This window comes from Denticeps clupeoides, chromosome 9 (assembly GCF_900700375.1).
Source record: "Denticeps clupeoides chromosome 9, fDenClu1.1, whole genome shotgun sequence".
NCBI lineage: Eukaryota > Metazoa > Chordata > Actinopteri > Clupeiformes > Denticipitidae > Denticeps > Denticeps clupeoides.
In genome coordinates, this window is record NC_041715.1 from 16891916 (window position 1) to 16919757 (window position 27842).

The window sequence follows — 27842 nt, forward strand, 5'->3', positions numbered from 1 at the left end:
CTGAGAACCTCATGAAGCATCTGAAGCATTAGTATAAAGAATCCTTTTCTTTTTAGAAGTAAAAGCAGTTGAGAGGTTTGGAATTAAACTTCATTGGCCGATATGCGACTTTTCTAGTGGTTCAGTGCAAGGGGGTCTCACCTCCAGAACTGCAGCAACTTGACAGCCTGTGGTAACACACTGTCGTTTCACAACCATTCCTTGCTCGGTAATGAGCTGGTCTACTAGTTAGATTATTTCTGCTGCAGCTGGCATTTATTTCCATGATAAAAACAAAATGCTTTTCGCTCACAAGGTTTAAAAAAATAACTTCTTTCATCATCATTTGAGCTATAGCCATGGTTTAAAACAGCCACAGGAAACTCCGCGATCTGGCAACGCTGCTGCTGAAGGGAAAATATGCTGCTCAGCATGCCATCCATTAGCACGACTCGTTACATAACAACATTGATAACAGTTTTCCTCAGTTCAGAGTTTCCATTTGACAAAGGCCAATTTGCAAATACAACCGTGAGCACATCATCCCGGCTGAATGCAGACGGCGTCTTAATTGTCTCAGAGAAAACATAACTCTTTGTCTCACATTATGCCTGAAGACTACTGTCTGGGAGACATCTGAAATACCATGGTTTCCATGGCAACAACACTACCATTAGAACACTACCATCTTTTTTCCTAATCCACTAATATCCACTGAAAAAATGTAAAACTGTTTTATCATAAGCCAAAGAATAAGATCTCAAACACAAGGGACTTCTTGGGAGGTCAACTGAATAAAGCCAATAGTGTCTGACCCAATCTTTCACTTGTCCTTCATCATGCAACTTTTATCCTTTGAGCTTCTTTCTAAACTTGTTTATGAATCACGCTATCGAAGATAAAAGGTTTGATGTGTGGAGGTAGCTGATTTAAACGAAAAAAAAAAAAAACACTTTACCAGCCAGCTCAGATCTGTGCCTTATAGGGTACCGGATACTTGGGAAAAGTTCTGGGTCGAATGAAAAGTCACTTTGACTCCGCGCCTGAAATGTCTGAAAGACGGGTCTGAAATCTGGCATTATCTTAAAAAAGGGACTGAACACACATTCCCCTGCACAGTAAACAACCATCGCTGACCCTTAACCTTTGACCACTGAAGTCCAATCTCTGAGGGTGTTATTGAGATATTGCATTTATATGAATGAGACATTCATTAGTCTCAGCATCCCACAGTGAATGCCCCAGGAAACATCCCCATCCTCGCTGTGCATTTGTAAAGTATAGTATAGATGTCACTGTGCCACTTTTGAGGAATGGGTCAAAGTCCCAAAATCCATATGTGCATACAACCTATTTGTTCATTGATCTTCTCATTGATCTACTCTTAGTCGTTATTCATAATGTCTATGTAGAACTCTGCAAGCCTCACTTAATCAGCCATATGTGGGGGAAAAAGGAGTGTTTTTCCCCCTCAAAGCCATAATTTGGCCAGATTTACCGACATTATCATCACAACCATGAAGCACATGTTCATGCAAACTAATGCAACAAGCCCATTTCCTGCAGAAAATGCACCCCGAGGCAGCATGCATCTGACGGAGGCCATTATTTGACAGAGGCTGGCGGCATGAAAAGTGCAGAGGAGTGTATCTGTAATAGGCCCAAGCAGCACAAACAGATGGAGACCCAGCACCTCCTGGCTCCCAAACAGAAACGGCCTCCAACTCTCGCGTCCCTCCAGGCGAACCTCTCAAAGCAGGGGCCAAAAACCTGCTTGAGCAGATACCTCTGGCCAAGCTGTCACCCCCACCTCTCCTCCATGGTTGTACCCCAACTAGAACTGGAACGTGTCGTTAGGAGAATGTCACAGCAGTACCACAACAATAGGCTAACTGTAACATGCATGGATGACAATCCAAGATGGCTGCCACAACTGTAAGGACAATAGGGGAGATTATTTGAAATGCCCCAATAGCGGGCATGCATTACATCTGTCGTAGTGCTTGGAAAATGGGGTTCCCTTTGTCTAAAAACCACATCAGCATTGTGGTTTTACTTAAAGGTCCCCTAACCTTTTTTTTCATTAATTGTCCCTTAATGCGGTATCTGAAGTCTCTTTCCAGAATTCAGCATTGATGCAGAATTGCAAGCATTTTTATCCAGCCCCATAATGACATTTCACCATGAGATTTCATGCCATTTCGGCATCTGTAGCTTGAAATGCTCATGAGAAGGAGAGCGGCCTATAGGATTTGAGGGGGCATTCGAGGAAATGACGTCATCAACACCATTCACCAACAACGTTTGGTGCAGACAGGTCGGGTCGGTGTTCGTTTTATTTATAAAATAAAACAAACCCACTGGTTCTTCAGAGTCTCGAATGACAACTAAAAAACACATTCGTGCTCATTTTACATCAAATCACCGAGCAACTACAATACTTCACACTTTGGAAGACATGGCGGTCAGTGGAGATAATGTTATAGGGGAGGGGTGGGAAATTCTCTGGGCAGAAAAAGCATGAGATACGGGAGATAACCTTTCCCCTTATGACGACATAAGGGGACGAATTCCAGATCCTACTACCTGAGCGTCTGCACTCTGAACGGTGAAGCAGAATGGTCAAAGCACTTTTTACACCCATCGCCATTTCTCGCCACTGCAGGACCAGGGGCAAAGATCTCTCATCATTGTTGGGGGGGGGGGGGAGTTAGACAGCAAAAATTTCAGGAGTAATTCCTGAGGGGGGACATTAAAAAAGTTTTAATGCATTAAAAACACGACTGAATGCATTAAACTATATACATGCCACTCTGCTCTGCACCTCGCACCCCTCCCATCGAGGAAACAGATTGTTGGACTGAACCACTGAACCACTGAGGATTATAACTCTCAGTGTGTTTTAAGTAACACAACTTGTATTGTGCGTTCAACAAACATAAATATATTGATCAAATAAAAAATATTTTGTGTTTTATGGGGTTTTGGGGGGTGGGACATGCCCTCCCCCCCACGGGATTTTTGCCTATGTGCAGGACCATAAACAGGCTCTGGGAACTCGTATTAATGTTAAATACATTTTCATGATAGATGAAATTAAGAATTTGACCCAACAATATAAATAACAACATTATTACAGGACAGATTGCTACATATTACGCTAATCCACAGTCTGCCATTTAGTCGTGCAAAAGAAAAGGTGCTATTTTGTCGCGGGCAACGGCCATCCTTGAAGCCTTGACTTGTGCTCTAACCACAGAGGAATATCTCTCAAGCACTGGTTCGGACCAGAACACTAACACCCCCGCGGGCCGGGTAGAGACAGAGAGGGTTCCAGGGGAGCGAGTGTTTTTTGAAGAATGTCACAGACATGTTAGAGGTGTGAAGCCCCGGAGAAATGCGGCGCGGCGTACAGCAGCAGTGCATTAGCTGCTGTATGCATTAGCAGGGCCACATGAGGGTCCAGCACTTGCAGGTGAAGATCGTCCGAAGGCCTTTCTTCCCGCACGTCGCCATTGATTCCACGTTCATGCAGCAGCAGCAGCACAGGCGAGGCTTTCTGCGTGCTCATTGGTCTACAGGCTGTGGCTTTCTGCCTGATGCCAGCCTGGCAACAGACTTGCAGTTCTCTCTGGATTCAACACCCACTGGCACCTGCTTGAAACTCTGCAGATCAACTAACGAATTAATCAAAATCTCACATATGCAATTCAGCTTCAGCAACCAGTGGATGATCAGTTCCCCTTGCTGAGTCTTGGTTCCTCGCAATCTTTCTTCCAGTCATTGCTCAGGTAATACTCACAAGGGGGGTTTTCATCTCATCTGTGATAAATTTGACTGTTTATTAGGTTCAACATTTAATAATTTAACAAAAGAATATTTCATAAAATTTAACTTCAGTTACAAGAAACATAAAAAAAAAAAAGTCCAAATATATTCTGAGGAAGTTAATGACACTGATGCATGGCAGCAACATCCACCTGCAGCTGAGTCTGCAGCACGGCCTGGATTAACTGGTGATAACGCTCCATCTCCACCGGTGGGCTCAACCTCCTCTTGCTCCTCTCTCGCTCCCTCTCCCACTCTGCTCTGCATCTCTCCAGCTCCTCGCTGGCGGTCAGGCCTCCTCCTCGCCCTCGGTCTTCCCCGGTGGCCCTCCCCTCAGCGTCGTCAGACAACAGAGAAGACAGCCCCTCCCTCAGTACCACCAGCTCTGTCTCCAGGGAGTGGGAGAGGTCCAGACCGGGATTCGCGGACCTTTCTCCTTTCCCAAAAGGCTGGACTTGACAGGAAGCTGGGAGGAAGCCGCACAGAGAATGCAGGAACAGCAGAAAAGTGAACCGGTCTCTGGAAAAACAAGAAAGTGAAACACACCCAACGTGAACTTTACACAAGCAGTCATAGATGTCCTCACATATCACAAAAAGCAAAGCAATGAGATTTAATATATTAAGCGTCCCGTCATGAATTTTAGCTTATAACAACATTTGCATGCTCTGAACCTGTGCAACTAACAGTTTAGCAACTTGACCTGGCATCTTTTGCATGCATCTGCAGTTTATTTTGTCTCTTTTTTTATTTTATGTGACTCAAAACATAATCACTCTGTACAGAATCAGTATAGACTTTCAACCAATCACCAGTGTCCATAAATGAGGAGCGTTCCAGCAATTTCAGAAAAAATAAAGTGAAGTCACTGATAATTTTCTGTTCATATATTTCAAAAAAGAAAGCAAGGCTACACTGCAACACAGCACACAGTGACAACAAAATGCATCCTCTGTATTTAACCATCACCCATGGTGAGCAGTAGGCAGCCATGACAGGAGCCCGGGGAGCAGTGTGTGGGGATGGTGCTTTGCTCAGTGGCACCTAGGTGGAACCTTGGCGTCTCGGGATTTAAACCGGCAACCTACCAATTACTGGTACACTTCCTTGTTTGATGAATAACCAATAATGAATGTAATCCCAGAATGCCTTGCCTTACATGCACTAATTTGTTTCAACATCAGTTTCACAAAAAGATCACCAAATGGAATCAAAACCAAATCGCTGTCTCAAAAACTCTTTGGAGGGGTAGATGCCAGATAAAGTTTTGAAATCTTTGGCTTTTAGGGGAACTGGGTATTTTAAATAATCAAGTCAGATTTTTTTGTACTTCATCCTCAGAAAAATTTGAGAGGTATTATTCTGAAAAGAATGACACCCATAGATAATATCTACAAAAATCTTTCTTATGACAAAAAGTCACTAGTGCATAGGGTGGCCATTCCTACTAGCAAAAGTACTGTGTTTTCAGTACTTTCAGTAGTGACAGACTACAGGTCCATTATGTTTCCTCATCTGTTATCTCTGGAAAGGCAAGAGGCCCAGGAAATGCTTTGTGTTCATAATGTACAGGTCAAGTGAACTGAGACGACCTCCTGTGAAAGGGACAAAGTGTAAACAAAACTACAGGCTGAATTACGTTTGGCACATGTGAAGTTGAGTCAGTGTGCAAGAGGTTGAATACTGTAAGTGCACAAGTGACACTAAGAGACCGTAACACTGTACAGCTGTTGTAAAGGGTGGACCTAGGCTCAGGTCTGTCTGACCATGAGATCTCGAGAGAGATCGGACATCGACTGGCCAGTCTGAGTGATCCAGCTTGCAGGTTATCTTCTTAGACCTTAAAGTCAGGCAGAAAATGCACAGACCAGTTGTCCAATTTGGTTTGGGGCAGTCCCCACACGCTGCTCCCCGGGTGCCTGTCATGGCTGCCCACTGCTCACCAAGGGTGATGGTTAAAAGCATTTCGTTGAGTCACCGTGTGCGCTGTGCTGCAGTGTTTCACAATGACAATCACTTCACTTTTACTTTCAATCTCCAAATGCGGCAGTCTCCAAATTAGTTACGTGATGAAGAGCTGCTTTACCTGCAATGGATGTCCAGCACCCCCTTGAAGGGGGTACTCTGCTTCCAGCAGAACAACATGGCAGCCGGCAGCCCTGCTGCTCTGGACAGCAGATACTGGGGGTCTACTTCCACAGCGTCACACTTCATGGCCTGTCGCAGCCAGCCACCCACGTCACACAGGGTGTGCTCCGGTGAGGAAATCTGGAGGCACCACGAGTTCCACAAGGCCAGGAGGCTGAATAGATCCTCTCTGCATTCATCTGTTGAATAAACACAGCATTGCATGCAGAGTCTGTGGCGGTGACATAATTATGTGAGTGACCTTTGGAAAGGTTACCTGTAAGGTCTTGAGAGCTCTTTAGCAGACGGGGCTGGAACAAACCCTGAGCAACATCCTGGATGCTGAGGGAGACCCGCCCACACTGCAGCAGCCGTGAAGCCGCGGGACCAGCAGAAGAACCATATGATGCCTCTTTTGGGACATAATGGAGCATGACAAGGCACTTGACACCACGAGGGGTCAGAAGCGGGGTCACTTCCGTGACTGCGGTCAGCAACAGTCTCAGCGCGGCGTTGCCACCAGCAGCCCCGTCTGTCCTCTTCCTCTTGACCTCGGGCTCAGGCTGCGACAGGGACTGGGCGACAGGGATCCGGAGTGCAGTGCTGCGGGTCTGGATGACTGCAGGGGTGGCGGCCAGGCCTTCCTCTGTCAGCAGGGATAAACTCACATTCGCCACTGGTCTGGAAAATAAAAGCACGTTTATGGCCCCAATATATAAAATATATTATGCCAAATGCACATTGTAATCTAAGCAAATGTTAGCAATTAGCTATATATTTGTAAAGAGAGAGAGAGAGAGAGAGAGAGAGAGAGAGAGAGAGCTAATTGCTAACATTTGCTTAGATTACAATGTGCATTTGGCATAATGTGACAGTATTGAATTAACGGTTCAGATAGAGTTTGAGGATGTTGAGGATGAGAGAGTTCTGCTGACTTCATTTTATGTGGCTGAACCCGGACCTGACCCCACATTGCATCGTACAGCAGGGACTGTGTATAATGGGTGTCTTACCCTTGCCCTGATGCACTCATTACTCTGGAACAGGGTAAATCAGGGCTTATCTGGCCTCCTTTATCCATTGATCCAGAGTCCAATCTTTTTGCTTCATAGTCATTTTAGCGATTGGCCTCATTAACAGCTCTTTCTTGCTGTGAGTTTAAGGCTTCATTTTTTTATTACTATTTGATCTTCACATGGTGACAATCCCCTGAGACTATTCAGCACTATTGGTCCAGGTAATAATGATGCATGGACGGTTCTTAACCCAGTTTTAGTCAGCTCAGCATATTCCTCAGCTGTTTTATTTGCTCCAACATGGTTGTTAAGGAAATTAGGAAATGTTCACTGCACTAATTAACCAGTCAAAGACTATTTGCACATTTAAATCCAGACGATGACGTGTTTTTCTGGCGAATTGAACGAAGAACCCAGACCGGCTACAGCCCTCTGCTAGTCACACGTGAATGAAGTGTGGATTTTATCGGACACCTTTCGCACACCTTGATATGAGTGCCGGGCAAAACCAGGACACGGCCATGACTGCGACACACAAGCCAAATATAAATAAATAAGACTGAAGGGGCCATTTGAAAGAGCTGTTGCCATGGTAACCCCACAGCTTTCAATTATTTTTTTTTCCCCCCTCTCTACTCTGATGGAGAAGTCACTCGTCCAATCACAGGCATGCCAAACATCTGACACCGAATTTCTTCTCTAATTGCGACGCGAGCATGGAATTCATTCAGTCACAGCGGCGCGTGATGCCTTGATAACAGCGAGTGACACAGCGATCCTTCCCATTGTAATCGGAGCACTATCACACTTCTGAAGCATCAAGAAGGGAAGGGGAGTGTAACCATCGTTGTAACCATTATTTGACCATGAAATGTTATTGCTGATCCGGCGCACGCTGTGGAGGGGGAAAAGAGGAGCAGTCAGTGTGATTTCCCACAGACAGATCGAGCACAGCTTGTCATCGGAGAGGAACACAGAGTATCTGCGCAATAAACCATTTCCCAGAGCGCCGGTCCCACAGAGATGAGTTGAAAACATTCCTTCGGATCACGCGTTCCTTCTGGCAGAGGATGGAAGTTAACATTGACCATTAAAGGCGACAACTTCTGTGCCTCCTTTTTTCATAAAGCCGATTTCTTGCTCAACAATTGACGGCAGAACTGACAGTGACAGCTGGTGAACGTCACTCAGAGGAACCATGCTCCGGTGGACACAATTACCACAGAGTCGAGGCCTCGGTCTCTAAATCACAGCCTGGACTCTGGCAAAGATCACGTCTCACCAAAAGATGAAAAGGAAATGAAGAGTCAAGTTAATCACAAACAAGATCCTGGTAATGAAGCGTTCAGTGAAGCCGATGGCCAAGCTTAATTTGATGTTTTGCATTCAGTGTTCCCGAGAACCTGTGCCTCTGATGAGGGAGCCACCATGGCTAAATAGAGTAAGAAATAAGGAGACTCACATTGTATTATCTGCGGTCAACAGCACGCCCACAATCAGATGGTCCTCAACCACCCGCTGCCAGACCTTCTCCACATGAAAAGGAGCTCCCCCAGAACCCATCTTTTCATCTGAGGCATCCTCCACTTGTTCTTCCTCCTCCTCCTCCTCCTCATCCAGCAGAGAAACTAAGCCTTCCTGGAAAACATATATTCAGAATCAGATGCCTTGTGTACCTATGAAACTGTTACACAAAGCAATTTTTGAGCCCACACTTACTCATAAACTGGGCAAGTGGATTAACTGGATTAGTTGCCAATAATCACACTTATTGATTAAGTATGTTTATGCCATGGTTCTCAAACTGTGATACTGACCAAGAGTCTCTGAGATTGTTATTATTCACCGCTGCTGTGTGTTTAAATGCGCTGTGGTTATTATTCTCAATGTATAATAATGTAAAAAACAAAGACATCAAAATACAGAAAATAAATTCTTAAATCGTACAAAGCAGTATTGCTAAATTGCCGAGACCCTATTCACAGTGGGCCTAGTGCATGTAGGTTCTGTAAAGGGTTCATGCACAACCTGCTATTTCACAGGAGATTAACTGCAAATATATAAATCAACAATAAATTAATTCCATGATCCACTCTCGCGAAACACCATATAATTCAGACAGCAGTCAGGTACACGTTAGATGCTTGTAATATTTTGAACGGAATGATTACAAACGAAAATTTAGGAGATGTGGTCAGGGTTTCAGAATGCTTTGCCATCAATAATAGTTAGAGCCAATTATTGCGCATATTAAAAAAATACTGTGCCAACATAAAATCTAACCTGTCTAACCTGTTCAGTCTTTGATACAAAATGCTCTCTTCCAGAGACCATGTCCTCCAGAGCTTTAGTCGACTGCAGAAGAACCCTTTCTTTCAATTCGGCGTCTGTCTGTAGGTCATGGAGCATGGTGAGACCACTCTTAAAGATCAAAAAATAAAAAACATCACTTGTCTGCGATGTATGACTCAAAACATCAGACAATTTAAACTATTTTTGAACTTGTATGCAACATTTTCCATTTATTGCACGCAAGTTTTAAGTACCTGTAGTCGTGACTCTAAGGCCTGGATGGTGAGATGGAAGTCTTCTCCGGCTGAGTCACAGGCACCCGACACTACATGGTTTTCATTTTCACTCTGAAGGAACACAAAGGTCTCAGACACGTGGAAAACATCAACACAATCACTCTGTGGTGAAGTTCCTTGTAAGGCCTGCTCACAGAGAAAGTTATGCCACAGAGGTCTGTAATGAGGAACTCTTTCAATGGACAGTCATCAGGGCTCTGATCTCTGAAGACCAGGAGCATCTGGTCGGTGCCGCACCCAACAAAGTCATCCACATGGAGAGATCTTACACCCGTCCAGCTTGCTGCAACCTGGGGCAACGAGAAATAAAATGACTTCAGTGTGCAATAATCCTCCAATTGCCACAGTGTCACACTGGGGGGGCTTTTTTGGGGGCTTTTTTGGTCGCCACAACTGCTAATGCAGAGAAATTGACTTTTAAATGGACTCTTTCATCCAAATACATGTAAATTAAATGCATGCAAAATTAATTAGAGGGTATGTCAACCCATGACATGATGTGACCACTCCAAAAAAAAAAAAAAATAATTGTTCCACTCATACACTCTACTTATACATTCCAACACTACCATTTACACTTCATTTACATTGAATTCACTGGTGGCAATAGTCACCAGCATCAACTGAATGCTGGTGAATGCAACGGCATCATGTGATAATTTATGTCTCATTGACCACTGGGACAGTGCTTCCCTCCCACCCTTATGTATAATGAAACTACAACAGAGTGAATAAAAAGATTGTATTCATAGTTGGGGGTCCTAGTGAACCAGAATTGATCCCTTCATCGATGGTAACATGGAAGCATGTTGTAAGTCACTCTGGATAACGGCGTCTGCTAAATGCCTTAAATATAAATGTAATACATTAATTTACAGCGTATGATGAGGACACTGCACTTTCACTTTGTGGTACCATACCATTCAAATAATGCAATTGTAAATCAGACTGATCCTGACCTTTAGAAAAAAAAAAAAAAAATGTAAAAATCAGATTCAAGGCTGAAAACAAGAAAGTTACTTTAAGTCTTGCTGTTGTACCTGAAAAGTGTCTTTCCAAACAGCACACACGTCACCGTGTTTAAACAAGACCACAAAAACAAGCCCACTGTTCCCAGTGTTGACCATCTCAATGCTTTCAGGTTCTTCGTGGGGCAGTTGGCATATTTCAGTGGGCACTCCGTTCTCAAAAAGCACCAGCTGCTTTTTACTGGTGGCCGCCACCACCGCTGTTTTCAGGTTGTTGTTCACTTCTTCGGCAGAGACCACCAGAGCGCACCGTACCACGGAGCTGTAGGCACTCGGTAAGATGCGGGTGCCGTCAAACACTTTTCCACAGTCTATGAAGTATCCAAGCATTTTGCCTTCACCAGCAACATCTGACTGACCCCCCTGCTCTTCTTTTGTGGGTCTCTGAGAGCCTAATACAATCAATTTGCTTTCAGCCAGGGGTAACTCCCCAACATAATGAACGGACAAAAGTTCCGGAATACATCTGACTTCGTCGGCCAGCGAAGACGCATAATGAACAACATTCTTGTGGCTCCAGACTACAGTGGGACCTTGCAAAATGGTCACATCGTCTCGGAGTTCATACGGCGAAGTAAATTTCACACGCACTTCAGCTTTGCCCGAACCGGTCAGGGTGAGGAGGGTGTACTGGAATGAAGAAAGCCTCCGTTCCCACTGCTTCAGCAAAACGCATGGCACCACAATCCGTCGCCGCACGTCTAAAGCCGCCGAGCAGAAAGCCACGGCGGCACTCGGCGAGACGCTTTCAAATACGGCCGGCAGGGCTGCGTCTCTTGTGATGAATCTGTTGGTGTCTTTTACGAATGACAGCCTTCGGCACACAAGTTCAGTTTGACTTTTCCTCTTCCCCTCTTGCTTCAACTCTCTGGATGTAAACAGGAGCAGGTCATTGTTAAAAGCGATCAGCCGTTGGTGTCCATGCATCATTGCAACCAGCAGCAAACTTGAAAAAGTGTTGTTCAGGTGATCCGTTAACTGGCGGGGAAACAAAATAGTAGATGTGATTTAGCTGACAGAGAGTAAACCAAACATCAGGTAATGAGATCTTCATGCCGATTGATTAGTTTAACTCATAATGGAAAACTACATCCAGCACTTTTTGAAGGTTTTTATTTTTATGTCCTGGGACATATCCCACCCAATAACAGCCTCTTTCAGCTTCTGAAATCAGGCAAGAGACTAAGAAGTGTCGTTTACGGACTCTGGGACTCGGGAGGAGTTTCTATCCTCAGGTCATTAGGCTTCTCAACCAGGACATGGCACCACACCTCACATCCTGACCTGATCACACACCGCTGTTCTCCTCCCTTCACACGTCTACAGTCGTTCACACTGGACGTCGCTAATCACTGCACAATGCACCCTGGGCCACCGAACCTTCTACCTCATATTATTCTAACTCCATTTCCACGACCCAGCGATGGATGTGTTCATTGTTCATGTTGAATATTCATTTAGTCCTTGTTTCTTTTTTTTTTTTCTTAATGTAAATTGAGCATAATTAAAGTTGCACAGTCCGGTCCAGGATACATTTCACTGAGTGTTGTAGCCTTTATGGGACAAATAAACCGAACTTGAACTAATGGTTTGCTTGTTTACGTTGTGCCATCCGCAAGTACATCATTTTCGTTTCAAATACTTGAATTCACCTTTTTTTGCATACTTGCATACTTTACGATAACAACAAGTATGGTGTCATAAAGTCTTACGCTGCTAAACAACACATGACAGAATTTTACTTGCACGGCTAACTTTAGCCAGCTTGCAAAAAACCTCACAGCCCACGGCAAGTCTAGCAGCGATTAGGTTTGATCCAGAAACAGATAAAGATGTATATCATTGTTCTTGGACTTGTGTTTAATCAACTCACCAGAAACTAAAGGACGGCAAACATCTCTTCTCTAACTACATTGTAACACGTTGCAGAATCACGACAAAACGATCCGTTTGTGGGCTGAACCAACGGCAGTCGGTGGGGGGAGATAATACTCACCTCCGCGGATAAATAAGGATACTTCAGCGGGGAGCAGGCCAGTTTTATACTTTACCACACTTTAATAGTTATCAACCACTTGGTCTTTTTGATAGAATTTCAAAGTAAGGCGGAATTTAGTTACGCACTGAGTGTCATTTATGGATTGGGCGTAAAGATCCAAAATGGCAGCCACAGGACTCTAGTTTCACAGAAATCGCTGCTTCAGTACGAACTCCGGTTACTTGTGAGGGTCAGTCGTCCTCAAACATGGCGGAAGTTGTACAGCCCGAATCAGAGCAGGTAGCTTACTTGACAAGTCGGAGTAAAATACATTTTCTAAATGAACTGTCAGTGACTGTGCAATAATGAAACGCATTTCTGCCAGCAGGATACTGAGAGCAAGACTGAAGAAACAAGGCAACGGTTCCGTACTGAATACCTCCAAGGTAAGCTCATTAGCTCGTGGTGCTAGCTGTACCTCGAGCTTGTCAGTGATGTTGTCACTGTAAATATTCCACCAAGTCGCTCCGCTGCCTGACTGTTGAGCTGGTGCTGCAGAAGATGCTAACTGGCTATCCGTTGTGGGGTTACACGGGAATGCTCGTGTGACAACATGTTTCGAAGAAAGTTAAATATAAATCTAATATAAAATTACTTGTATATGTAATCAACAAGCTACAGCTAATAAACCTTCTGATTCCACCACTGCTACTTCTACTAAAGGTCATTCATTGAACTCACACAATGGGAATGCTTATAAATAGTTATTACATGATAGTATATTTTACTTTTCAGGAGTCTTGCTCATTGTAAAATGTCACCTGCATGGTTCACCTTTACCTTGCAGTGAACCTGGATTTCTAAAGGGTTATCAAGATTGTCACATGCACCGTTTTATTGTGCAGTGGCACAGATTTATTGTTTTGGCTTAAACAGCATAAAAGCAAGATTGTGATATCTCTTCGTAGTCTATCTTACTTTGGTTGTACACTCGTTTGTTACACTAGTTTATTTAAATCACGTGTCCTTACTGTACGTTCTCTGTTTCAGAGTCGTCTGACAGATATGACAGCAGAGATGTATACAGACTCATGAAGGATGACGATCTGGTTGAGGGCTACTTGACATGGCGATTGCATGTTGTTGAGGACGCACTGAAAATGATCGATGACAGTTTTCTGTGGAGGAAAGAATACTGTGTAAATGGTAGGTGTTTGTGTTTTGAAATCTGTGTGAAGGGGACAGTAAAGCTGGAAATATCAGCACTGTGGTTCCACGATGCCGGGAAACATAAAGAAAAATGATGAGAATGTGAATGATTGAAACTAATGGGAAAGTCCAGCCCCTGCTCTGAACTCCACACATGAGGTTTCTGTTGTCCTGATGAAGCAGTTCTTCTTATGTTCTCACATAGAGCCTTATTGTACTGGGTTCCTCTATTTCACGATCCGTTCTCTATCCCCATTTTGTTAACTTCCTATCAAAGACGTCTGTGTTATTTTAAGCCCCTATGGCATAATTGTGTTCTGCTTGCATTAGTTTTGCTGGAATTTCTTGATCTTTAAAGAAAAAAGAGAGAGCAATGATTAAAGCCAATATTTGCTCTTTCTTTAGACCTTACCGAGAGCTGCATTCCCAAGTGGATGTTTGAAACTGGTGCTGTGTACCTCCATGGCTATGACAAAGAGGGCAACAAACTGTGTAAGTGTGTGTTGTGTGTGTCCTTTCTGAGAATTATGAAAGGTATGAGGAAGGAATGATAGGAGAGAGATGGAATGATGAAATGCAACCATAAATCCTATGCTACAATGCTATTTGGAAGATTTTGTTGTACATAATTTATTACAAAAAAAAGTGACTTTCACAGTTAAGACCATATCTTACCATGTAAAATATGGTAGATCTTGGACATCATATTTGCATTTCCTCATTTCCACACTTTCAGATGAATGAAAAAACCCATGAATCCCGAATCATAATGTATGGGTGATTGTCTCTGTGTTGTGTTGTAGTCTGGTTCAAAGTGAAGCTACACATCAAGGATGCAAAGACCATACTGGACAAGAAAAAGTATGTTGCCTTCTGGCTGGAGCGCTATTCCAAACAGGAGCCTGGGAAGCCACTTACTGTCGTTTTTGATATGTCAGAATCTGGCCTCAGCAACATTGTGAGTATATAAAATAGTATATAAAATATATGTATGTTTAAGTTTAGAATATATACAAGTATAATTGTATTATACCACTTTCCATTGAACCATTTTGTGGTTAAATTAGGTGACTTTTTTTTTTTTTAAAGTTCCAATACTGCTTTATTTGACAAATATTGCGATTTAACTTGCAATTATTCACAACATTATGTTTATTAAAAACTGTATTATAGCCGTACATTTAAATATAAACTGTGCTGTAACTAGCATACTAGTTGTAGTATGCGCTGTACCTGTAACTAGTTGAGCACGAGCGTCCTTGCTCGTGTTTCAGTGGGCGTGGCTTTAACATCTGCGACACATCTGGTTGGTGAGCATGGCTGCCTATCACACAGGGACGTCAACGCGGCGCTCTGTTTCACTCAGAAACCCATTATTTTCTATAGCTTGCGCGATGCAAGAGCAGTTCTTTCTGCACCGTGGTCAAAGTTGAAATTTGCTGAACTTTGATCGCTGTGCACCGTGACGAATTTTCGTGCGACCAATAGAATCAAAGCGTCCAGTCGGGATAGTGCTTTTTTCTGCCCCTTCGAAACACACACATGAAGCGGTCGCAGCATTGGGTGTGAAAGTGACTTACCGTGAAGAGGAGAGAACTTTGTTTTGCTGTCTGAACAGTGTTTGCTCTGCTGCACGCCCCCTCGGGACGGGTCCCGTTCTCATCACCGCGGCGCTGCTGCAGCCGCCTCTCTTCTGCCTGCATCCTCAACGCCCCAGGGGGTCACCGACGCCAACCCAGCATGTTTTCCTGCAGCAACCCCGACGTTAACAGATGGAGCAAAGTCTGGGGTTGCAAAAGAATCACAGTCATTTCAATTTATATAATTACATTTTATTCAAATCGAGATTTTGGTTTCGATTTCGATGTAGCCTCAAATAACACCATTACTGCTTGTTTCCTTTTTTGAGTGAAGCTCTTAATCAGACACCAAAGCTCAATCAATCATTAGGTGATGTAATCAGCTTTTATTCGTGCAGCTGTCTGCGATATTCGAGGCAAAAACACAAAATAGCTTTTATGTCTTCATGAATTATTCATATGCCAATTAGAATACATAGTCAAGTGTTTTGTCTGTTATAATTGCAAAATGTATAATAACATTTTGCTCATTTTACAGTGATTGTGATAACGTGAGTGGCAACGAGCCCCTGGACCGCATCCTAATAATAAGTAGCCTTTTCTGAAAGTGGTCATGGAAGGATTGCGACTATTCAGCGCTTTAACACTTTGACGATTAAAGTGACCTTTAAATCCGTCTGGTCAATCCAACTTGCCTGCCTAATCCTTAAACTGACTTTGTTTCAGTCGCCGCCTCAGGAGAGTCAGGAGCCCTGCCTCTCCCTCAGCTCATTTCTCAGTCCCGAAATGTCCTACTTAATAGCAGCAGGCACGCCAAAGCCACGATTCCAATCACACATGCAATAGTGTTAGGATGAAATTGGCGGATTAGCAGGCGTCAGGATCTCCTTTCATGTAGATGTTTGAAAGATGTAGAAACGAAGCCTTCATTTGTCTCATTTTCTGGATGATGGGAGCAAATGAATGTCTGTAGAACCCAAATATAGGACGGTGGCTTTGCCAAAAACAGCCCCACTGGTTTTTCTGTGTTCTGATGCAAAGTGCATTTCTGTTTCTCTCTAAAAACACACAGACGAGGCTTTTAAAAGGTAAATTTAGTGCCATTCCCTCTGTGTGGATTTTCTTAACCATGTCTTGTTTTTTTTTTTTTTTTTTTTTTGCATGATCATACTTTTCCCTCTGTCCCCCAGGGGATTATTTTTTTCTCCAGTTATTCTCTCACTTATACATTTTAATGTGAAATCCTTTAGTACTCACACATACACTAATGCATCCAAACCGCTGGGACCTTTGTTCAGGTCAGTCAGATCAGGTTTGGGAAGAACTCCAGAGAACGTCAGCCTAGGACTGATCCCTGTTTTCGTCACTTTCTTCTTCTCTGTGTGGTTTTCCCTGGAATTCTATTTCATCTTGGCTGTGAAAAGTGGCTGAGAAGAAAGGCATGGCTTCATGGAACTTGGGACAAAGTTTCACTTTTTATGAACTGGGTCATTTCACAGCTTGAGGCAGTAAATATCTCTGCCTGTGCAAACAGTATCATCATTGAAAGCTCGTAAAAGCCTAAGCTGACGTTGTGTTCTTTCTCTGCCCCCCTCCCCTGTTTTTTATTTTATTTTATTTTATTTTTTATAGGATATGGACTTCGTGAAGTACATCATTAACTGTTTCAAAGTGTACTATCCAAAATTTCTGTGTAAGTACAGCCCAGATATGATGTCATAAACCAAGAAAACCATTTTTCACTATTCACACAGGAGCATTAACATCCCTCCTCAGCCTACTCCCTGATTGTCCGCACTCACGCCAAAGTCCAAGGCCATGTAAACAACATGGCGTTTATATCCAATTAGACTGGCAGCGCCAACACGACCTGTTTGTCCCGACTGCACAGTATGTTCAGGAGCCATGTTCATGTTTGATTGTGTCAGTAACTTTTTACATGTTTAGAGGTTTGTGATAAGGCAATAAGCAGAGGTTTCATTAAAATAACACAAGGCCAAATTAAAAATCATCCATATACACACACACAATGCTCCTACGGTTTTTAAAAAGCTGCTAAAGTCAGGGAATTTGAAAAGAGAATTTTTCCAGACCTTGAAAAGATTTTGAATTCGAAATAAACATAAAGTTATCAAAAAATCATTTTAAGTCGGATTGACACATGATTGTATAACGAAGTGCATAGTTTCCATAAGACCAGAAGCGGTTTTCTACGTTTACAACTACAAGATTTAAAACGAGCGCAGGTCTATAATATCTTTGTTGGCTTTTCGTAGTGAACCACATCACGTGCTGCTGCGTGCGTTGTTTTCATATTCCAGCTCCTTTTATTAAATGTCATGTAAATTACAGCTGATGATGTATAATGGAACTTGATTGGGTCCATTTTACTCGGGCTCAGGCTGTGTTATGCTTTTCAGGGTTATTTTAGTTTAACAATTTTTCAGGTAAATTTGACTTTCACATTTGCACAGTAATTTCAGAGAACATACCGTCATTATTAAATTAATTATATATATAATAAAAAAAAAACGTGTAAGAACCCTGTATATGATTGGAACAGTATTCAGTACTTCTGTTTAGAGGGTTGAAGGAAGTGAGAGGATGCTCTGTGATGTGATCGCTGTCAACTTTTTTTTTTTCTATAGCCAAAATGATCATGTATGAGATGCCTTGGATCATGAACGGTGAGTATTCTTCTGATCAAGTGTAAATGTGTCTTTAGCTGCTTTCTTTTCACCCATCACTTGTTATTGCTTTGTGGTTTAGCTGCATGGAAGATTGTGAAGACATGGCTGGGACCCGAAGCCATCAGCAAGTTAAAGTTTGTGTCCAAAAGTGATGTCCAGACTTACATTAGCCCTGAACACCTTCCGCCACACATGGGAGGAACTGTACGTTTGCATTTTTTTCCTCCACCTATCTGAGATTCATGATGAAATGAATTTTTGAAACAATTCAGTGAGTAAATTATTGTTTTAGTCCATTCTACTTTTTGCCGAGGGGATTGCAGAGAATGCCACAATACACACAAAATATTATCTTGTCTACAAGGTCAATGATGTCAATGACTGTTAGTTCTGTGATACATTGCATGGTAGTTATCTACAATGATAAAGAAAACAAATCCCTCGGAGTACAATTTCAAAATCGTAATTATATTGTTGCATTTTTTGATACGATAGAGAATCACAAGACTGCTTCCCCCTCCCTACCCCACCCCACAAGAAGCATGATTCATTGTGTTTTCCCCACTATTATATGCACCCATCAGGACCCATTTAAGTACAGCTACCCTCCTCTCCCCGATGACGACTTCCAGTCGCCCATCTCCGACAATGGACCAGTCGTCAGTGAGGAGGAGAACGAGAGTAAGGACACTGAACCCGAGTGTAAGGAAAGCTTGGACTCCAGCTTCAGCTCTGATCTGGTCATCAGGCCAAAAAAGGTATGACGCTTACATACACATTCTCACGCACACACACACACACACACACACACACCTCAGTTAGATAAAGCTAAGACTTATTTACTTTTTCATTACGTGCCCTGAAATCTGTATTCGTCATAGGCCTGCCATTCTGCCTGCAGAGCGTTTTAAACCAGCGCTGACTCCCACGTTTTAATCCAATGTTAAATGTCGTCCATTGGAAAAAATCAAATTTAAATATTGGTGTAAAAGTCGCGTTCTTTGAAGTCCCCCCCCCCCCATGACTTTGATGTTTTGTCCCTGTGTTGAAGTCGGAGATTACGGCATGTAATCGGGTCGTCGGAAGAGGCACACTGAATTAACTAGCCGTAATGCTGCCACTCGGCTGCCGTCAGGCTCAGTTTTCGTCCCCCCCTCTCTCCTCTCAAGGTGACTTCCTTTGCCGCCCTTTCCTGCTTAATCCGCAGCCGCGCATGCCAGTGACGTTCCGCGCCGACACGTTTCTCTAATGGCTTCGGGTCTTTTTAAAGATACTAAGATTTGCTTGGTGGGGGGGGGGTTAGAAGCCCTGCCTTAAATGGTTGATTCCTCAACTCTATTTTTAAAACGTTCTGCTGCATCCGCCCTACTGGGCTTTTTCTTTCGGTGCAGCTAATGGCTTTGTTTACGACCTTGCTTTTGTAGACGGGGGATCTTGGCTTTGTCAGACCCCGTTACTGTGCCCGCAGGCGGCGGTCTCATCTGGTCGGCTCGCAGCTCAGGAGCGCCACCCTGCAGCTCTTGACTGGAGAATTTGTCTGTGCAGATGTACAAACCACGCTCCACTTGTGTGCGGGCCCACGCGCTACACCAGGCAGCTTCCAGGAGGCCATTGTGTTCTCCTCAAGGTGGACCAGGGCTGGTCCACCAGGACACGGGGCTGAGCCTTTAATCTGCTGGTGTCACCTGCACAGCTGTTGTGTAGGGTTGACTCTCGGCTCACAGACCCAGACCCAGTCACAGAGCTGATCGCAGTATGACCAACACCGAGTGGTAGAGTTGGATATAAGGCGTGTAGGCTGATAGGGAGTTGTGTATTTCCTTTTCTCAAGTTCTCTGAAGCTGCTTAGTGAAAGTGAAGTGACTTTTATTGGGGCAGTGTTGCGAGATCTGCACTCAGCAGTCAAGATGTCCATGTTTGAGGACCTGTTGATTGAGCATGTAGTTCGCAGCATGAATATTTGTGATTTTAGGCAGCGTTTTTTTAATCATCCTAACATAAATTCTTACATTGTAAAAAAAAAATTTACTTATTAATCCAATTAAAGTGCTTTTTATTAAAAGTGACGTCTACAGATACGCTAGAACAAATTGAGGTCGGCTTCCACACATCTGTAAACTCCTTTACAACCTCCTTTAAGCAAAAGTCTGCAAACAGAGAACAATATTGGACTGGAGCTCAGAGAACAGCAGCAAGATTACAGTGCCTTGGAGATGCTGTGTCTTTTTCTTTGTGTGTAATATCAAATAAAAAATTAGGAACTTCTGCTGTTTAGAAGTAAATCAATATTTGACAAGGGGGTCAAATATTGATCATATTTTTATTGTTACATGAACAGAATTGCTTAGACACACAACTTTCGCTATATTGGTCCAAGACGTTTGCAAAGTACTGTAGTTCTAAATCATCCCAGAACCGAATAATGAGTAGCACCCACAGTATTCAAATATGTGACTCTACGAATGTACATAAAACAGTTTTGTACATTTTCTACATTTGTGCTCATTTTGTCATAATGAGCCAGGTATGTTTATAGTCGACCCCTGAGACCAGTGAACACGAATCCTCCTTCAGGAAAGTAACAGTGATAAATGTGGATATTTTTTCCCTTTAACCCTGTGCTGGCACTTTTTGTGGCAGGTTTTTAATAATTCATTGTGATGCTGAGTGAGCCTGTGTGCATTTTTGCTGTCTCTCTGCATCTCACTTTGTAGTTTATGAGTATGAACCGGAGTCCACGCTTGCTGTGTCGCTCTTAGCAGAGAACTTTTGTGCTGCTGTGCTTCTCTTTTCCCCTTCGTCTCTCATATCTTCATGGTTTGGCCATTTAGTCCACTGCTTCTGCTTGTTTCTGTTAATCCTGTCCTCCCAATGCTTCTAGTACAACCTTCATCCAGCCAGTGTTCTCAGGGGTCAAGGCAGGGTGTGGCCACCCCCGATGCACCCACAAGCTAATCACTTATCTTTCTGTTTTGAAACAAGGGCTGTTAAGAATTGTTTCGCCACGCTGGGAACGGTGAGTCCGGGAGCGCTCTGCAGAGGTTGTTTTTTTTTTTTTTTTTTTTTTTAACCGGCCCCTGCACCTCCACATCAGGGCAATATCACCCCGTTTTCATCCACACAATCATTTCACCTCCTGTATGTCAGCAGGAAGTCCATCGCATTCCACTGTGTTCTCAGCCAAAATTGATCACCAGCGAGTGCACTTTCGACCATTTCAGCACTTCAGCACTGATATTCGCACGCTGTCGATTGCTCAGAAGCTAATTGAGTTCATTATGCAGGTGGGGCCGTCATCATTGCCACATCAACTACTTATTTTGTTTCTTATTTTTTGGTGATGTGACAGTAATGAACGCGCCACCTGCAGTACAACTAGTTTTTATCAAGATTTTAAGTATGTGATGAATTTGGCTATTTCAAAGTTCAAAACTTCATTCATGAAAAAGTGTCTTGGAAAACTTTACTTTCTTTTATATTGATTCTGGTGTTAATCATCCTGTTTTTATAATCACAAATGGATCACACTAATGTATTTATGTGATTTCTAATTTTCATTATCATGTAGTATTAATGAGTTATGTGTTTGTTGTCTGTAATAACTTTAATCCAAAATACTTTATATTCATGTGACCCAATGAAGGTTTCAGACCGTTAAACTGTATAAGCTGTCAAACTGCATCACGTTTTGCTTATTGTTCTGTTATATTATACATGAAAACAGTATTAGAAGAAAACTCTGTGAACCGGGTTAATTTGAAGGCAAGTGTGTCTAGAGTGAAGAAAGGGATGAAATCTTCTCACACAGGATATGTGAATTACTCCTGAATTGACACATAATTAGCTACATGAATGATCATGTATCGTTATAGTAATATTATACCATTAGAATAATATGATTTAAAAAATCTAGTTCTGAAAAAATTAACTTATTTAATGTTGGAATTCATTTGATTGATAGTGCTTTGAAACCTGCGCTGTTAATTCTAACAGGATCGGCAACTAATTGTTTTTTGCTCACGAGAACACGGTCATTTTAACCTGGCGAAAACATGACTGATTGGAGTTATTTAAATGAAAATTTGCATGAATAGATTTGATTGGTTAAAAAAAAAAAACGTTCTGCTGCAAGTTATTCAGAGTCACAATTCAGTGATTTTAATCTCAGTAAACTAATGTTTGATTTAATTGTTTAAGAAAATTCAACAGCCATATAAAGAACATTTCATCAGTCGGGTTAGCTGCCAAGCACCTCTGTAGTCCCAAACATTTCACTATTTTCACTGCACATGTACAACAGTGTGTTTTGTAAGACTAGATATTACGTGGTCAGGAATGATGATATTCTAGTACGGTGCAGCTGTCACACCAAACACATTTCCATGAAGGAAGTGCCATTCAATGGCATTTTAACTGTTAAACCCTTTATTGTTTTTTAATTCTGCAATAGAAAGACAATTCAGGGTGGTACATTTTTAAGTGCCTTGTTTAATGAATCAGCATAATTATAACTGAGCCGAGGCAGCTCGTTTTCTTTCTGTTTTCTTTAAATGAGGGAATTTAATTGATGTTTCTGTTTGCTTTTTGCGTGTTTGTTCTTGTAATTGAAGTGCTTAATTTAATCATCTGAGATTCTACACTAATAATACAACTTTCTTTACATAAATTGTAACAATTTTTTTATAAATATATACATGGAGAACTAGTTTTGATAATTTGATCATTTCTGTAATTCTGCAAGGCAGGCCAGTGCTTTATTACCTTCCTATTTCCTTCTGTTTTGCGAGTACTGGTCAGCTACTGAGCAAATTGTGCCACACTAACATTTCACCCTGTTTTAATACTCAATAAAACACTTTTTCAAAACTGAACTGGCTCTTGAGGTCTTTACTTCTTCGAATGAACACAAATAACATTGGCTCACCAGTGCCTTAACACCATTTATAAGCAGTGACCTTTGACCTCTCACTTCTGTCCCATATCCTGCTATGGTTTGCACACCCCACCCCACCCCTTGTCACCAGCCCCTCCCCTACCATTGGTGATTAACAGTATCTGGCCTTAAAGCAGTTTCCACCGATAAACCCCCAAACCCAGCACGCCCACCCTGCTTCTATTTTTGCTCTTTGGTTGCACCAATGATATGTCTCTTCAGCATTTTCATGCTGTCTCGTGACTCCTGCGTGCTTGTTTTTTGGTGAAGTGAAAATGGGGGAGAAGCGAGTGCAGCTGGGTGTTGAAATTCTGCATGTTCTTTTGGTTGCTGTATGGCCTGTATTTAGGACCATCAGACACACTAAATTTAATATGTTTTTAATACTAATTTTATTCATGCTGTTATGACATGTGCAATGCTATTTTTCTGAATATTTTATGGCAAGATAAAGGGCTAAATGGCAAGATAAAGTTGCGTTATGCCCCATCCACAGTCTACATAAATCCTTGTAAATATCGGAATGTTCCAAGAGGCTTCTGAAAAAGAACTGATTGATGATCAAAATTACATTATTTCTTATTGTCAAACAATTCTACAATAATCTACTATAAGTTGATAAATCCATATGTATCTAGGTTGTGACTGTTTATCTGCATTCACTATATTTTAAGGAATCACCACTAGATGGTGCTGCCTAATTATGTAAGTGCATAATTCATTTAGAATTCAGATAGCGGAAGGTCAAGCTGGAAAGCACCACAGATTGGTCACAGATTGGTCGTGTTACATGTCTGCTAATGTTAATATATTTAATGCCACAATAACTTTGCCAATTGCCCACAGGTGAATTTCTCAGAAGACCTGGACAGGGGTGATTCCATCAGCAGAACAAAGTGGGTCAGGAAACCTCAGACCACCTTTAAAGGCACCTTAATAAACATCAGGTACAATACCCAACACTACCTTTTAAAGATGAATCAGTTGACATTCGAGTCCTGTGAGAGCAGCTGTGTCATTTTTGTCCATCAGTCCTTTTGATTGCAAAAAAAGCTGCTCTGATGTCTGGATCAATCATTGATTTGAGCATACATTGATTCACCTTGTTATAAACTCATCACATTGAAAATCAAACCTATTGATCGGGTCCGTTTAATAACCAGTCCAATTTTTCATGTGAGGTTTGTTTCCAGAGGGCCATGGTTAAATGGGGTAAATGTGAAGTAGGGTTTTAGTGCTACAAGAACGTTTTAGTCCACAAGGATGTTTCACAGTGTAGGTATAGAGGGACAATAGGGGTCATCAATTATAATTTTTTTAAATATATATTTTTTGTACTTGTTCAGTCATCAAGGGAGTGTCTCCTTCTCTTCTTCTTCTGTTTAAGATAAAACCTTACGAATGTAATGAGTTGTACTCAGGAACCAATATCAGAAACACCTCCTCTGCAGTTGAATGGCAAGGAAAATGTACAGAAGCAAAATTTTAAGTGGTCCTAAGAGCTGAACAACTAGGTTACATAATGACTCCCTCAGATACATTTCATTGTATTGGGGAGACGCTTTGGTGACCTCAAACCTGGAAATCTTTCCTTCTTTCAGCTTTATTTTCAGATCATTTTATGCTGAATGTAGATTTTTCAAAGTCAACTTTATTATCATCTCACCATATACAAGTACACAGAGAGATGAGATCGCGATGCTTCGTGGATTCATGGTGTGCAAAAAGATAACACACAAACATGACAAAGGACATTGTGCACCGACCCATAATATAGTGCAGGTCGAGACCAACTAGACAAACCAGGCGGCCAATATAAGCAGCAATATATGAATTTATCAGTGTATGGATATATTCAGTATATATAGTGTTTACAGTATGTGATATGATATGATAATAATAATAATAATAATAATAATAATAGTAGTAGTAATGATATGACAAGATAGGATCATCTCTTGGGGGCAGTGGAGGCCTTGTGGTTAAGGAAGCGGCCCCGTAATCAGAAGGTTGCCGAATCCCGATCTGCCAAAAACCAAGAACAGCCTAAAGCTCCTCATGTGACCCTTGAGAGTTAGTTTCTATGACAGTAGTGACACGCTTATCTGAGCCGCGGACTATAAGGCATCTCTGGTTTCATTTCTCTGAAATATCCCATGGCCACGTGAGTCAGCTGCAGAAGTAGCAGATTTCGGTCATCTGCTGCAAAAGTCTGGAATCAGCAAATTATTTTTTTCTTTCTCAACTTGGCCCTAAACTACAGAGGTCAGGTTTTGTCAGCATGCCTCAAAATAACCTATACCATGCAATTATTACCTGGAAAAAACTGCTTGATCAATATATTGTAACCTGGTGGTGTAAGAAATTTCCTGCAGTCATTAGTTGTTGATTTCCCAACAGGCCTATCAACCTAGTGACATTCTCATATCTCCTTTTAATGACCAACAGCAAAATGCTTGGTGGTTTTTTCTCTTTAATCTGCTCATTTTTCTTGACCCCCTATACTGCCCACATGGGAAGCCCTTTAATCCGACATGGTGTCCATTCTCCTCTGCCCTTTAGTCCAGCTGAAGAACTGAGCTTCGGCTCCAAGGACACAGAAAGGAAGTGTCTGATCATCCTCAACAACGTGACCAAAAACCAGGTGGCCTTTAAGGTGCGTATGGAGCAGGCCTGTCTTTAAAACATTTGATGACACATAGAACAAAAGTGGTGAGGGTTGAGTTATGTACTTAATAGTATTTAATGTATTTAAGTAAGGAAGGGCATTATGAATGAAAAAAACAAGGAACAAGGAAGTACATAAAAACAGCACGTGATATTAAAGAACATTTAATATGTAATCTTTTCTTCTAGCAAATCACCGAAGGCTTTTAGGGTTAACAAATTTTCGCAGGGATGTTCTCATTACAAGTCCACCATTTTTTTCAGTTGTAAAAGTTGTGGCTAAAACAAAGAACATTCCTTTATTTCACAATAGAAGCTGATTCTACGTGCATGTAATGCAGAACACTCTTCTGTTGGCTGCAGGTTAGGACTACGGCACCTGAAAAGTACCGAGTGAAGCCCAGCAACACCAGCTGTGAGGCCGGGGCTTCTGTGGATATTGTCGTGTCCCTGCACGGAGGTACCTGCCCACAAAGTGTTTGTCTTGCACATGTAGCCGGAAGCACCAGGGAAAAGGGACGGGGGAGGGGAGCCTAACTGATCAAAAGGTCCAGTCTGTTGACTGTAAGAGTGCTGACAAAGTGCAGCTTTCTTTTCCTGGCATGCATATTTTAGTAGTGATAAAATAATCATCTGTAACCTCCCAAAAACACTCTTCAAAAATCACTCAGGGTAAACAACAGCGAGTTCTCGGAAGATGTGTCCAGATCTTACAGGAGTTTTGGCTTACTCTGGACATCACATGCATTTACAGATAGAACCTTGCAAAGTGCCAGACTTACAACAGTACTTTTCATGAGCACTGAAAGTGACAACAGTGTCTTATATTTCTTATTATTGATTATTTGGGGTTGTATGAGTATGCCAGTCTCTGCCTGTATGAAGAATCCGTCTTTAGTTTCTTGGATCGTCTCTGTTTGTCTCTGTGCAGGCTTCCAGGCGTCTCCTCAGGACCGCTTCCTGATCATGGCTGCAGAGATGGAGCAGAGTGCTGGGGCTGGATCCCCTGAACTCGCTCAGTTCTGGAAGGAGGTTCCGAAAACCAAAATAATGGAACACAGGTGCCTCATTCATCCGCAGAACCTTCTGTATTCTACATTTCTATGTTATTTATATTCTCCTATTTCACAATACACGCGACACCTAGCCAGCAGGATCAGCTTGCATGTCTAGAAATTGAGACGGAAAATATCAATATAAGAAGAGTAGAAATATGATGATATAAAGTGTTTGATATTGATCAGGGAGAGTCAATAGATGTTTGGCTGACCCACCACTACACTGTTTTTTTTCCCCAACCAGACTACGGTGTCATGTTCTGGAAAGTATGAAACCCATGTTGAGCCCCAGCCCTGACAGTCCTTTGAATTCATTGACCTCGAGTATCAATGGCCATTCTGACCTCCACACAACTGTGAGTTCCCTTTCGAACCAGTGTCACCAACCCTGGTCCTGGCGGGCACCAGTCCTGCATGTTTTTGCATCTACCTTCATTTAGCAGACCTGACTCAACTCAAGAACTGTGTGATAACAGAATACAGAAGTTGAATCAGATGTGCTAAATGAAGGTAAACACAAAAACATGCAGGACTGGTTCTCACCACGACCAGGGTTGGTGGCCCCTGCTTTAGAAGAACCATAATATTCAGCTTCACAGCAGTTATCATTATGAACGTTGTGTTTTGTCTCTATCTAATTAATTCTGTTTAACTCGGCACAGACATTTCATACTTGGCTAGAACAAGGAGGAATATAATAAGTGAGTGTCTGTTTTGTCCACCAGCTCATGCAGGTCATGGCGAGTAATTGCAGACTTGAGAAGAAACTGGACATGTGCTTATGGGTCCAAAAGGTTCTTTTAGTCCTGGTGTCTTTCATCGTGGCGTTCAGCTTCTCAGCCCTGTACTTAATGTGGACTTCTTAAAAAAAAATTAAAAAAAACCCCTTCTCATGGAAACAGCAACCAAAACAAAGACCGGTTATTCCCCATACCAGAAGCTGTCACCATGGAGAGCTCGGCATTTTCCACGGAAACCACCTCATAAAAGTCTGTACATTCACTGTGTGTATTTTTATTACGTATTATTATATAACAGTTATTATAAATTAATTAAAATGAAATCTAATAAATATTTAGACATTACCTTCCTATCCCCTGTACAGTGTTTCATTTTAATATACAACTATTAAAATGTGAATTTTTGACATGACACTTCTGT

The 27842-nt window shown here is 42.2% G+C and overlaps 2 protein-coding genes across 4 annotated transcripts; one reads left to right on the forward strand and one right to left on the reverse strand.

Annotated features, from left to right (window-relative positions):
• fancb (FA complementation group B) lies at positions 1-12700 on the reverse strand. Of its 2 annotated transcripts, none has more exons than XM_028991110.1 (9): positions 12563-12700; positions 10579-11544; positions 9673-9828; positions 9497-9589; positions 9243-9371; positions 8413-8588; positions 6212-6615; positions 5894-6134; positions 1-4326 (listed from the first exon to the last, which is right to left on the reverse strand). In XM_028991110.1, the coding sequence occupies exons 2-9, from the start codon at positions 11494-11496 to the stop codon at positions 3927-3929; spliced, it is 2517 nt and encodes an 838-aa protein (XP_028846943.1). In that variant the 5' UTR covers positions 11497-11544; positions 12563-12700; the 3' UTR covers positions 1-3926. The 2 variants fall into 2 exon arrangements, with proteins under 2 accessions (XP_028846943.1, XP_028846942.1); XM_028991109.1 differs by lacking the exon at positions 12563-12700 and adding an exon at positions 12440-12529.
• Positions 12614-27835, forward strand: mospd2 (motile sperm domain containing 2). Of its 2 annotated transcripts, none has more exons than XM_028991111.1 (15): positions 12614-12844; positions 12930-12990; positions 13595-13750; positions 14159-14245; positions 14557-14711; positions 16966-17026; positions 17982-18020; positions 18103-18227; positions 18608-18781; positions 23803-23903; positions 25519-25612; positions 25987-26083; positions 26555-26684; positions 26926-27037; positions 27407-27835. In XM_028991111.1, the coding sequence occupies exons 1-15, from the start codon at positions 12812-12814 to the stop codon at positions 27545-27547; spliced, it is 1566 nt and encodes a 521-aa protein (XP_028846944.1). In that variant the 5' UTR covers positions 12614-12811; the 3' UTR covers positions 27548-27835. The 2 variants fall into 2 exon arrangements, with proteins under 2 accessions (XP_028846944.1, XP_028846945.1); XM_028991112.1 differs by having other exon boundaries at positions 12933-12990.
• Positions 27836-27842: the final 7 nt, after the last annotated feature.

Coding starts and splice junctions, on each gene's coding strand:
- fancb (XM_028991110.1), bottom strand. CDS start 11,496: ATGATGCATGGACACCAACGGCTGATCGCTTTTAACAATGACCTGCTC. Junction 9,372..9,496: donor CCTTAGAGTCACGACTACAG/GTACTTAAAACT, acceptor TTGATCTTTAAG/AGTGGTCTCACCATGCTCCA. Junction 6,135..6,211: donor GAGCTCTCAAGACCTTACAG/GTAACCTTTCCA, acceptor TTTATTCAACAG/ATGAATGCAGAGAGGATCTA.
- mospd2 (XM_028991111.1), top strand. CDS start 12,812: ATGGCGGAAGTTGTACAGCCCGAATCAGAGCAG. Junction 26,084..26,554: donor TGTCGTGTCCCTGCACGGAG/GTACCTGCCCAC, acceptor GTCTCTGTGCAG/GCTTCCAGGCGTCTCCTCAG. Junction 26,685..26,925: donor ACCAAAATAATGGAACACAG/GTGCCTCATTCA, acceptor TTCCCCAACCAG/ACTACGGTGTCATGTTCTGG.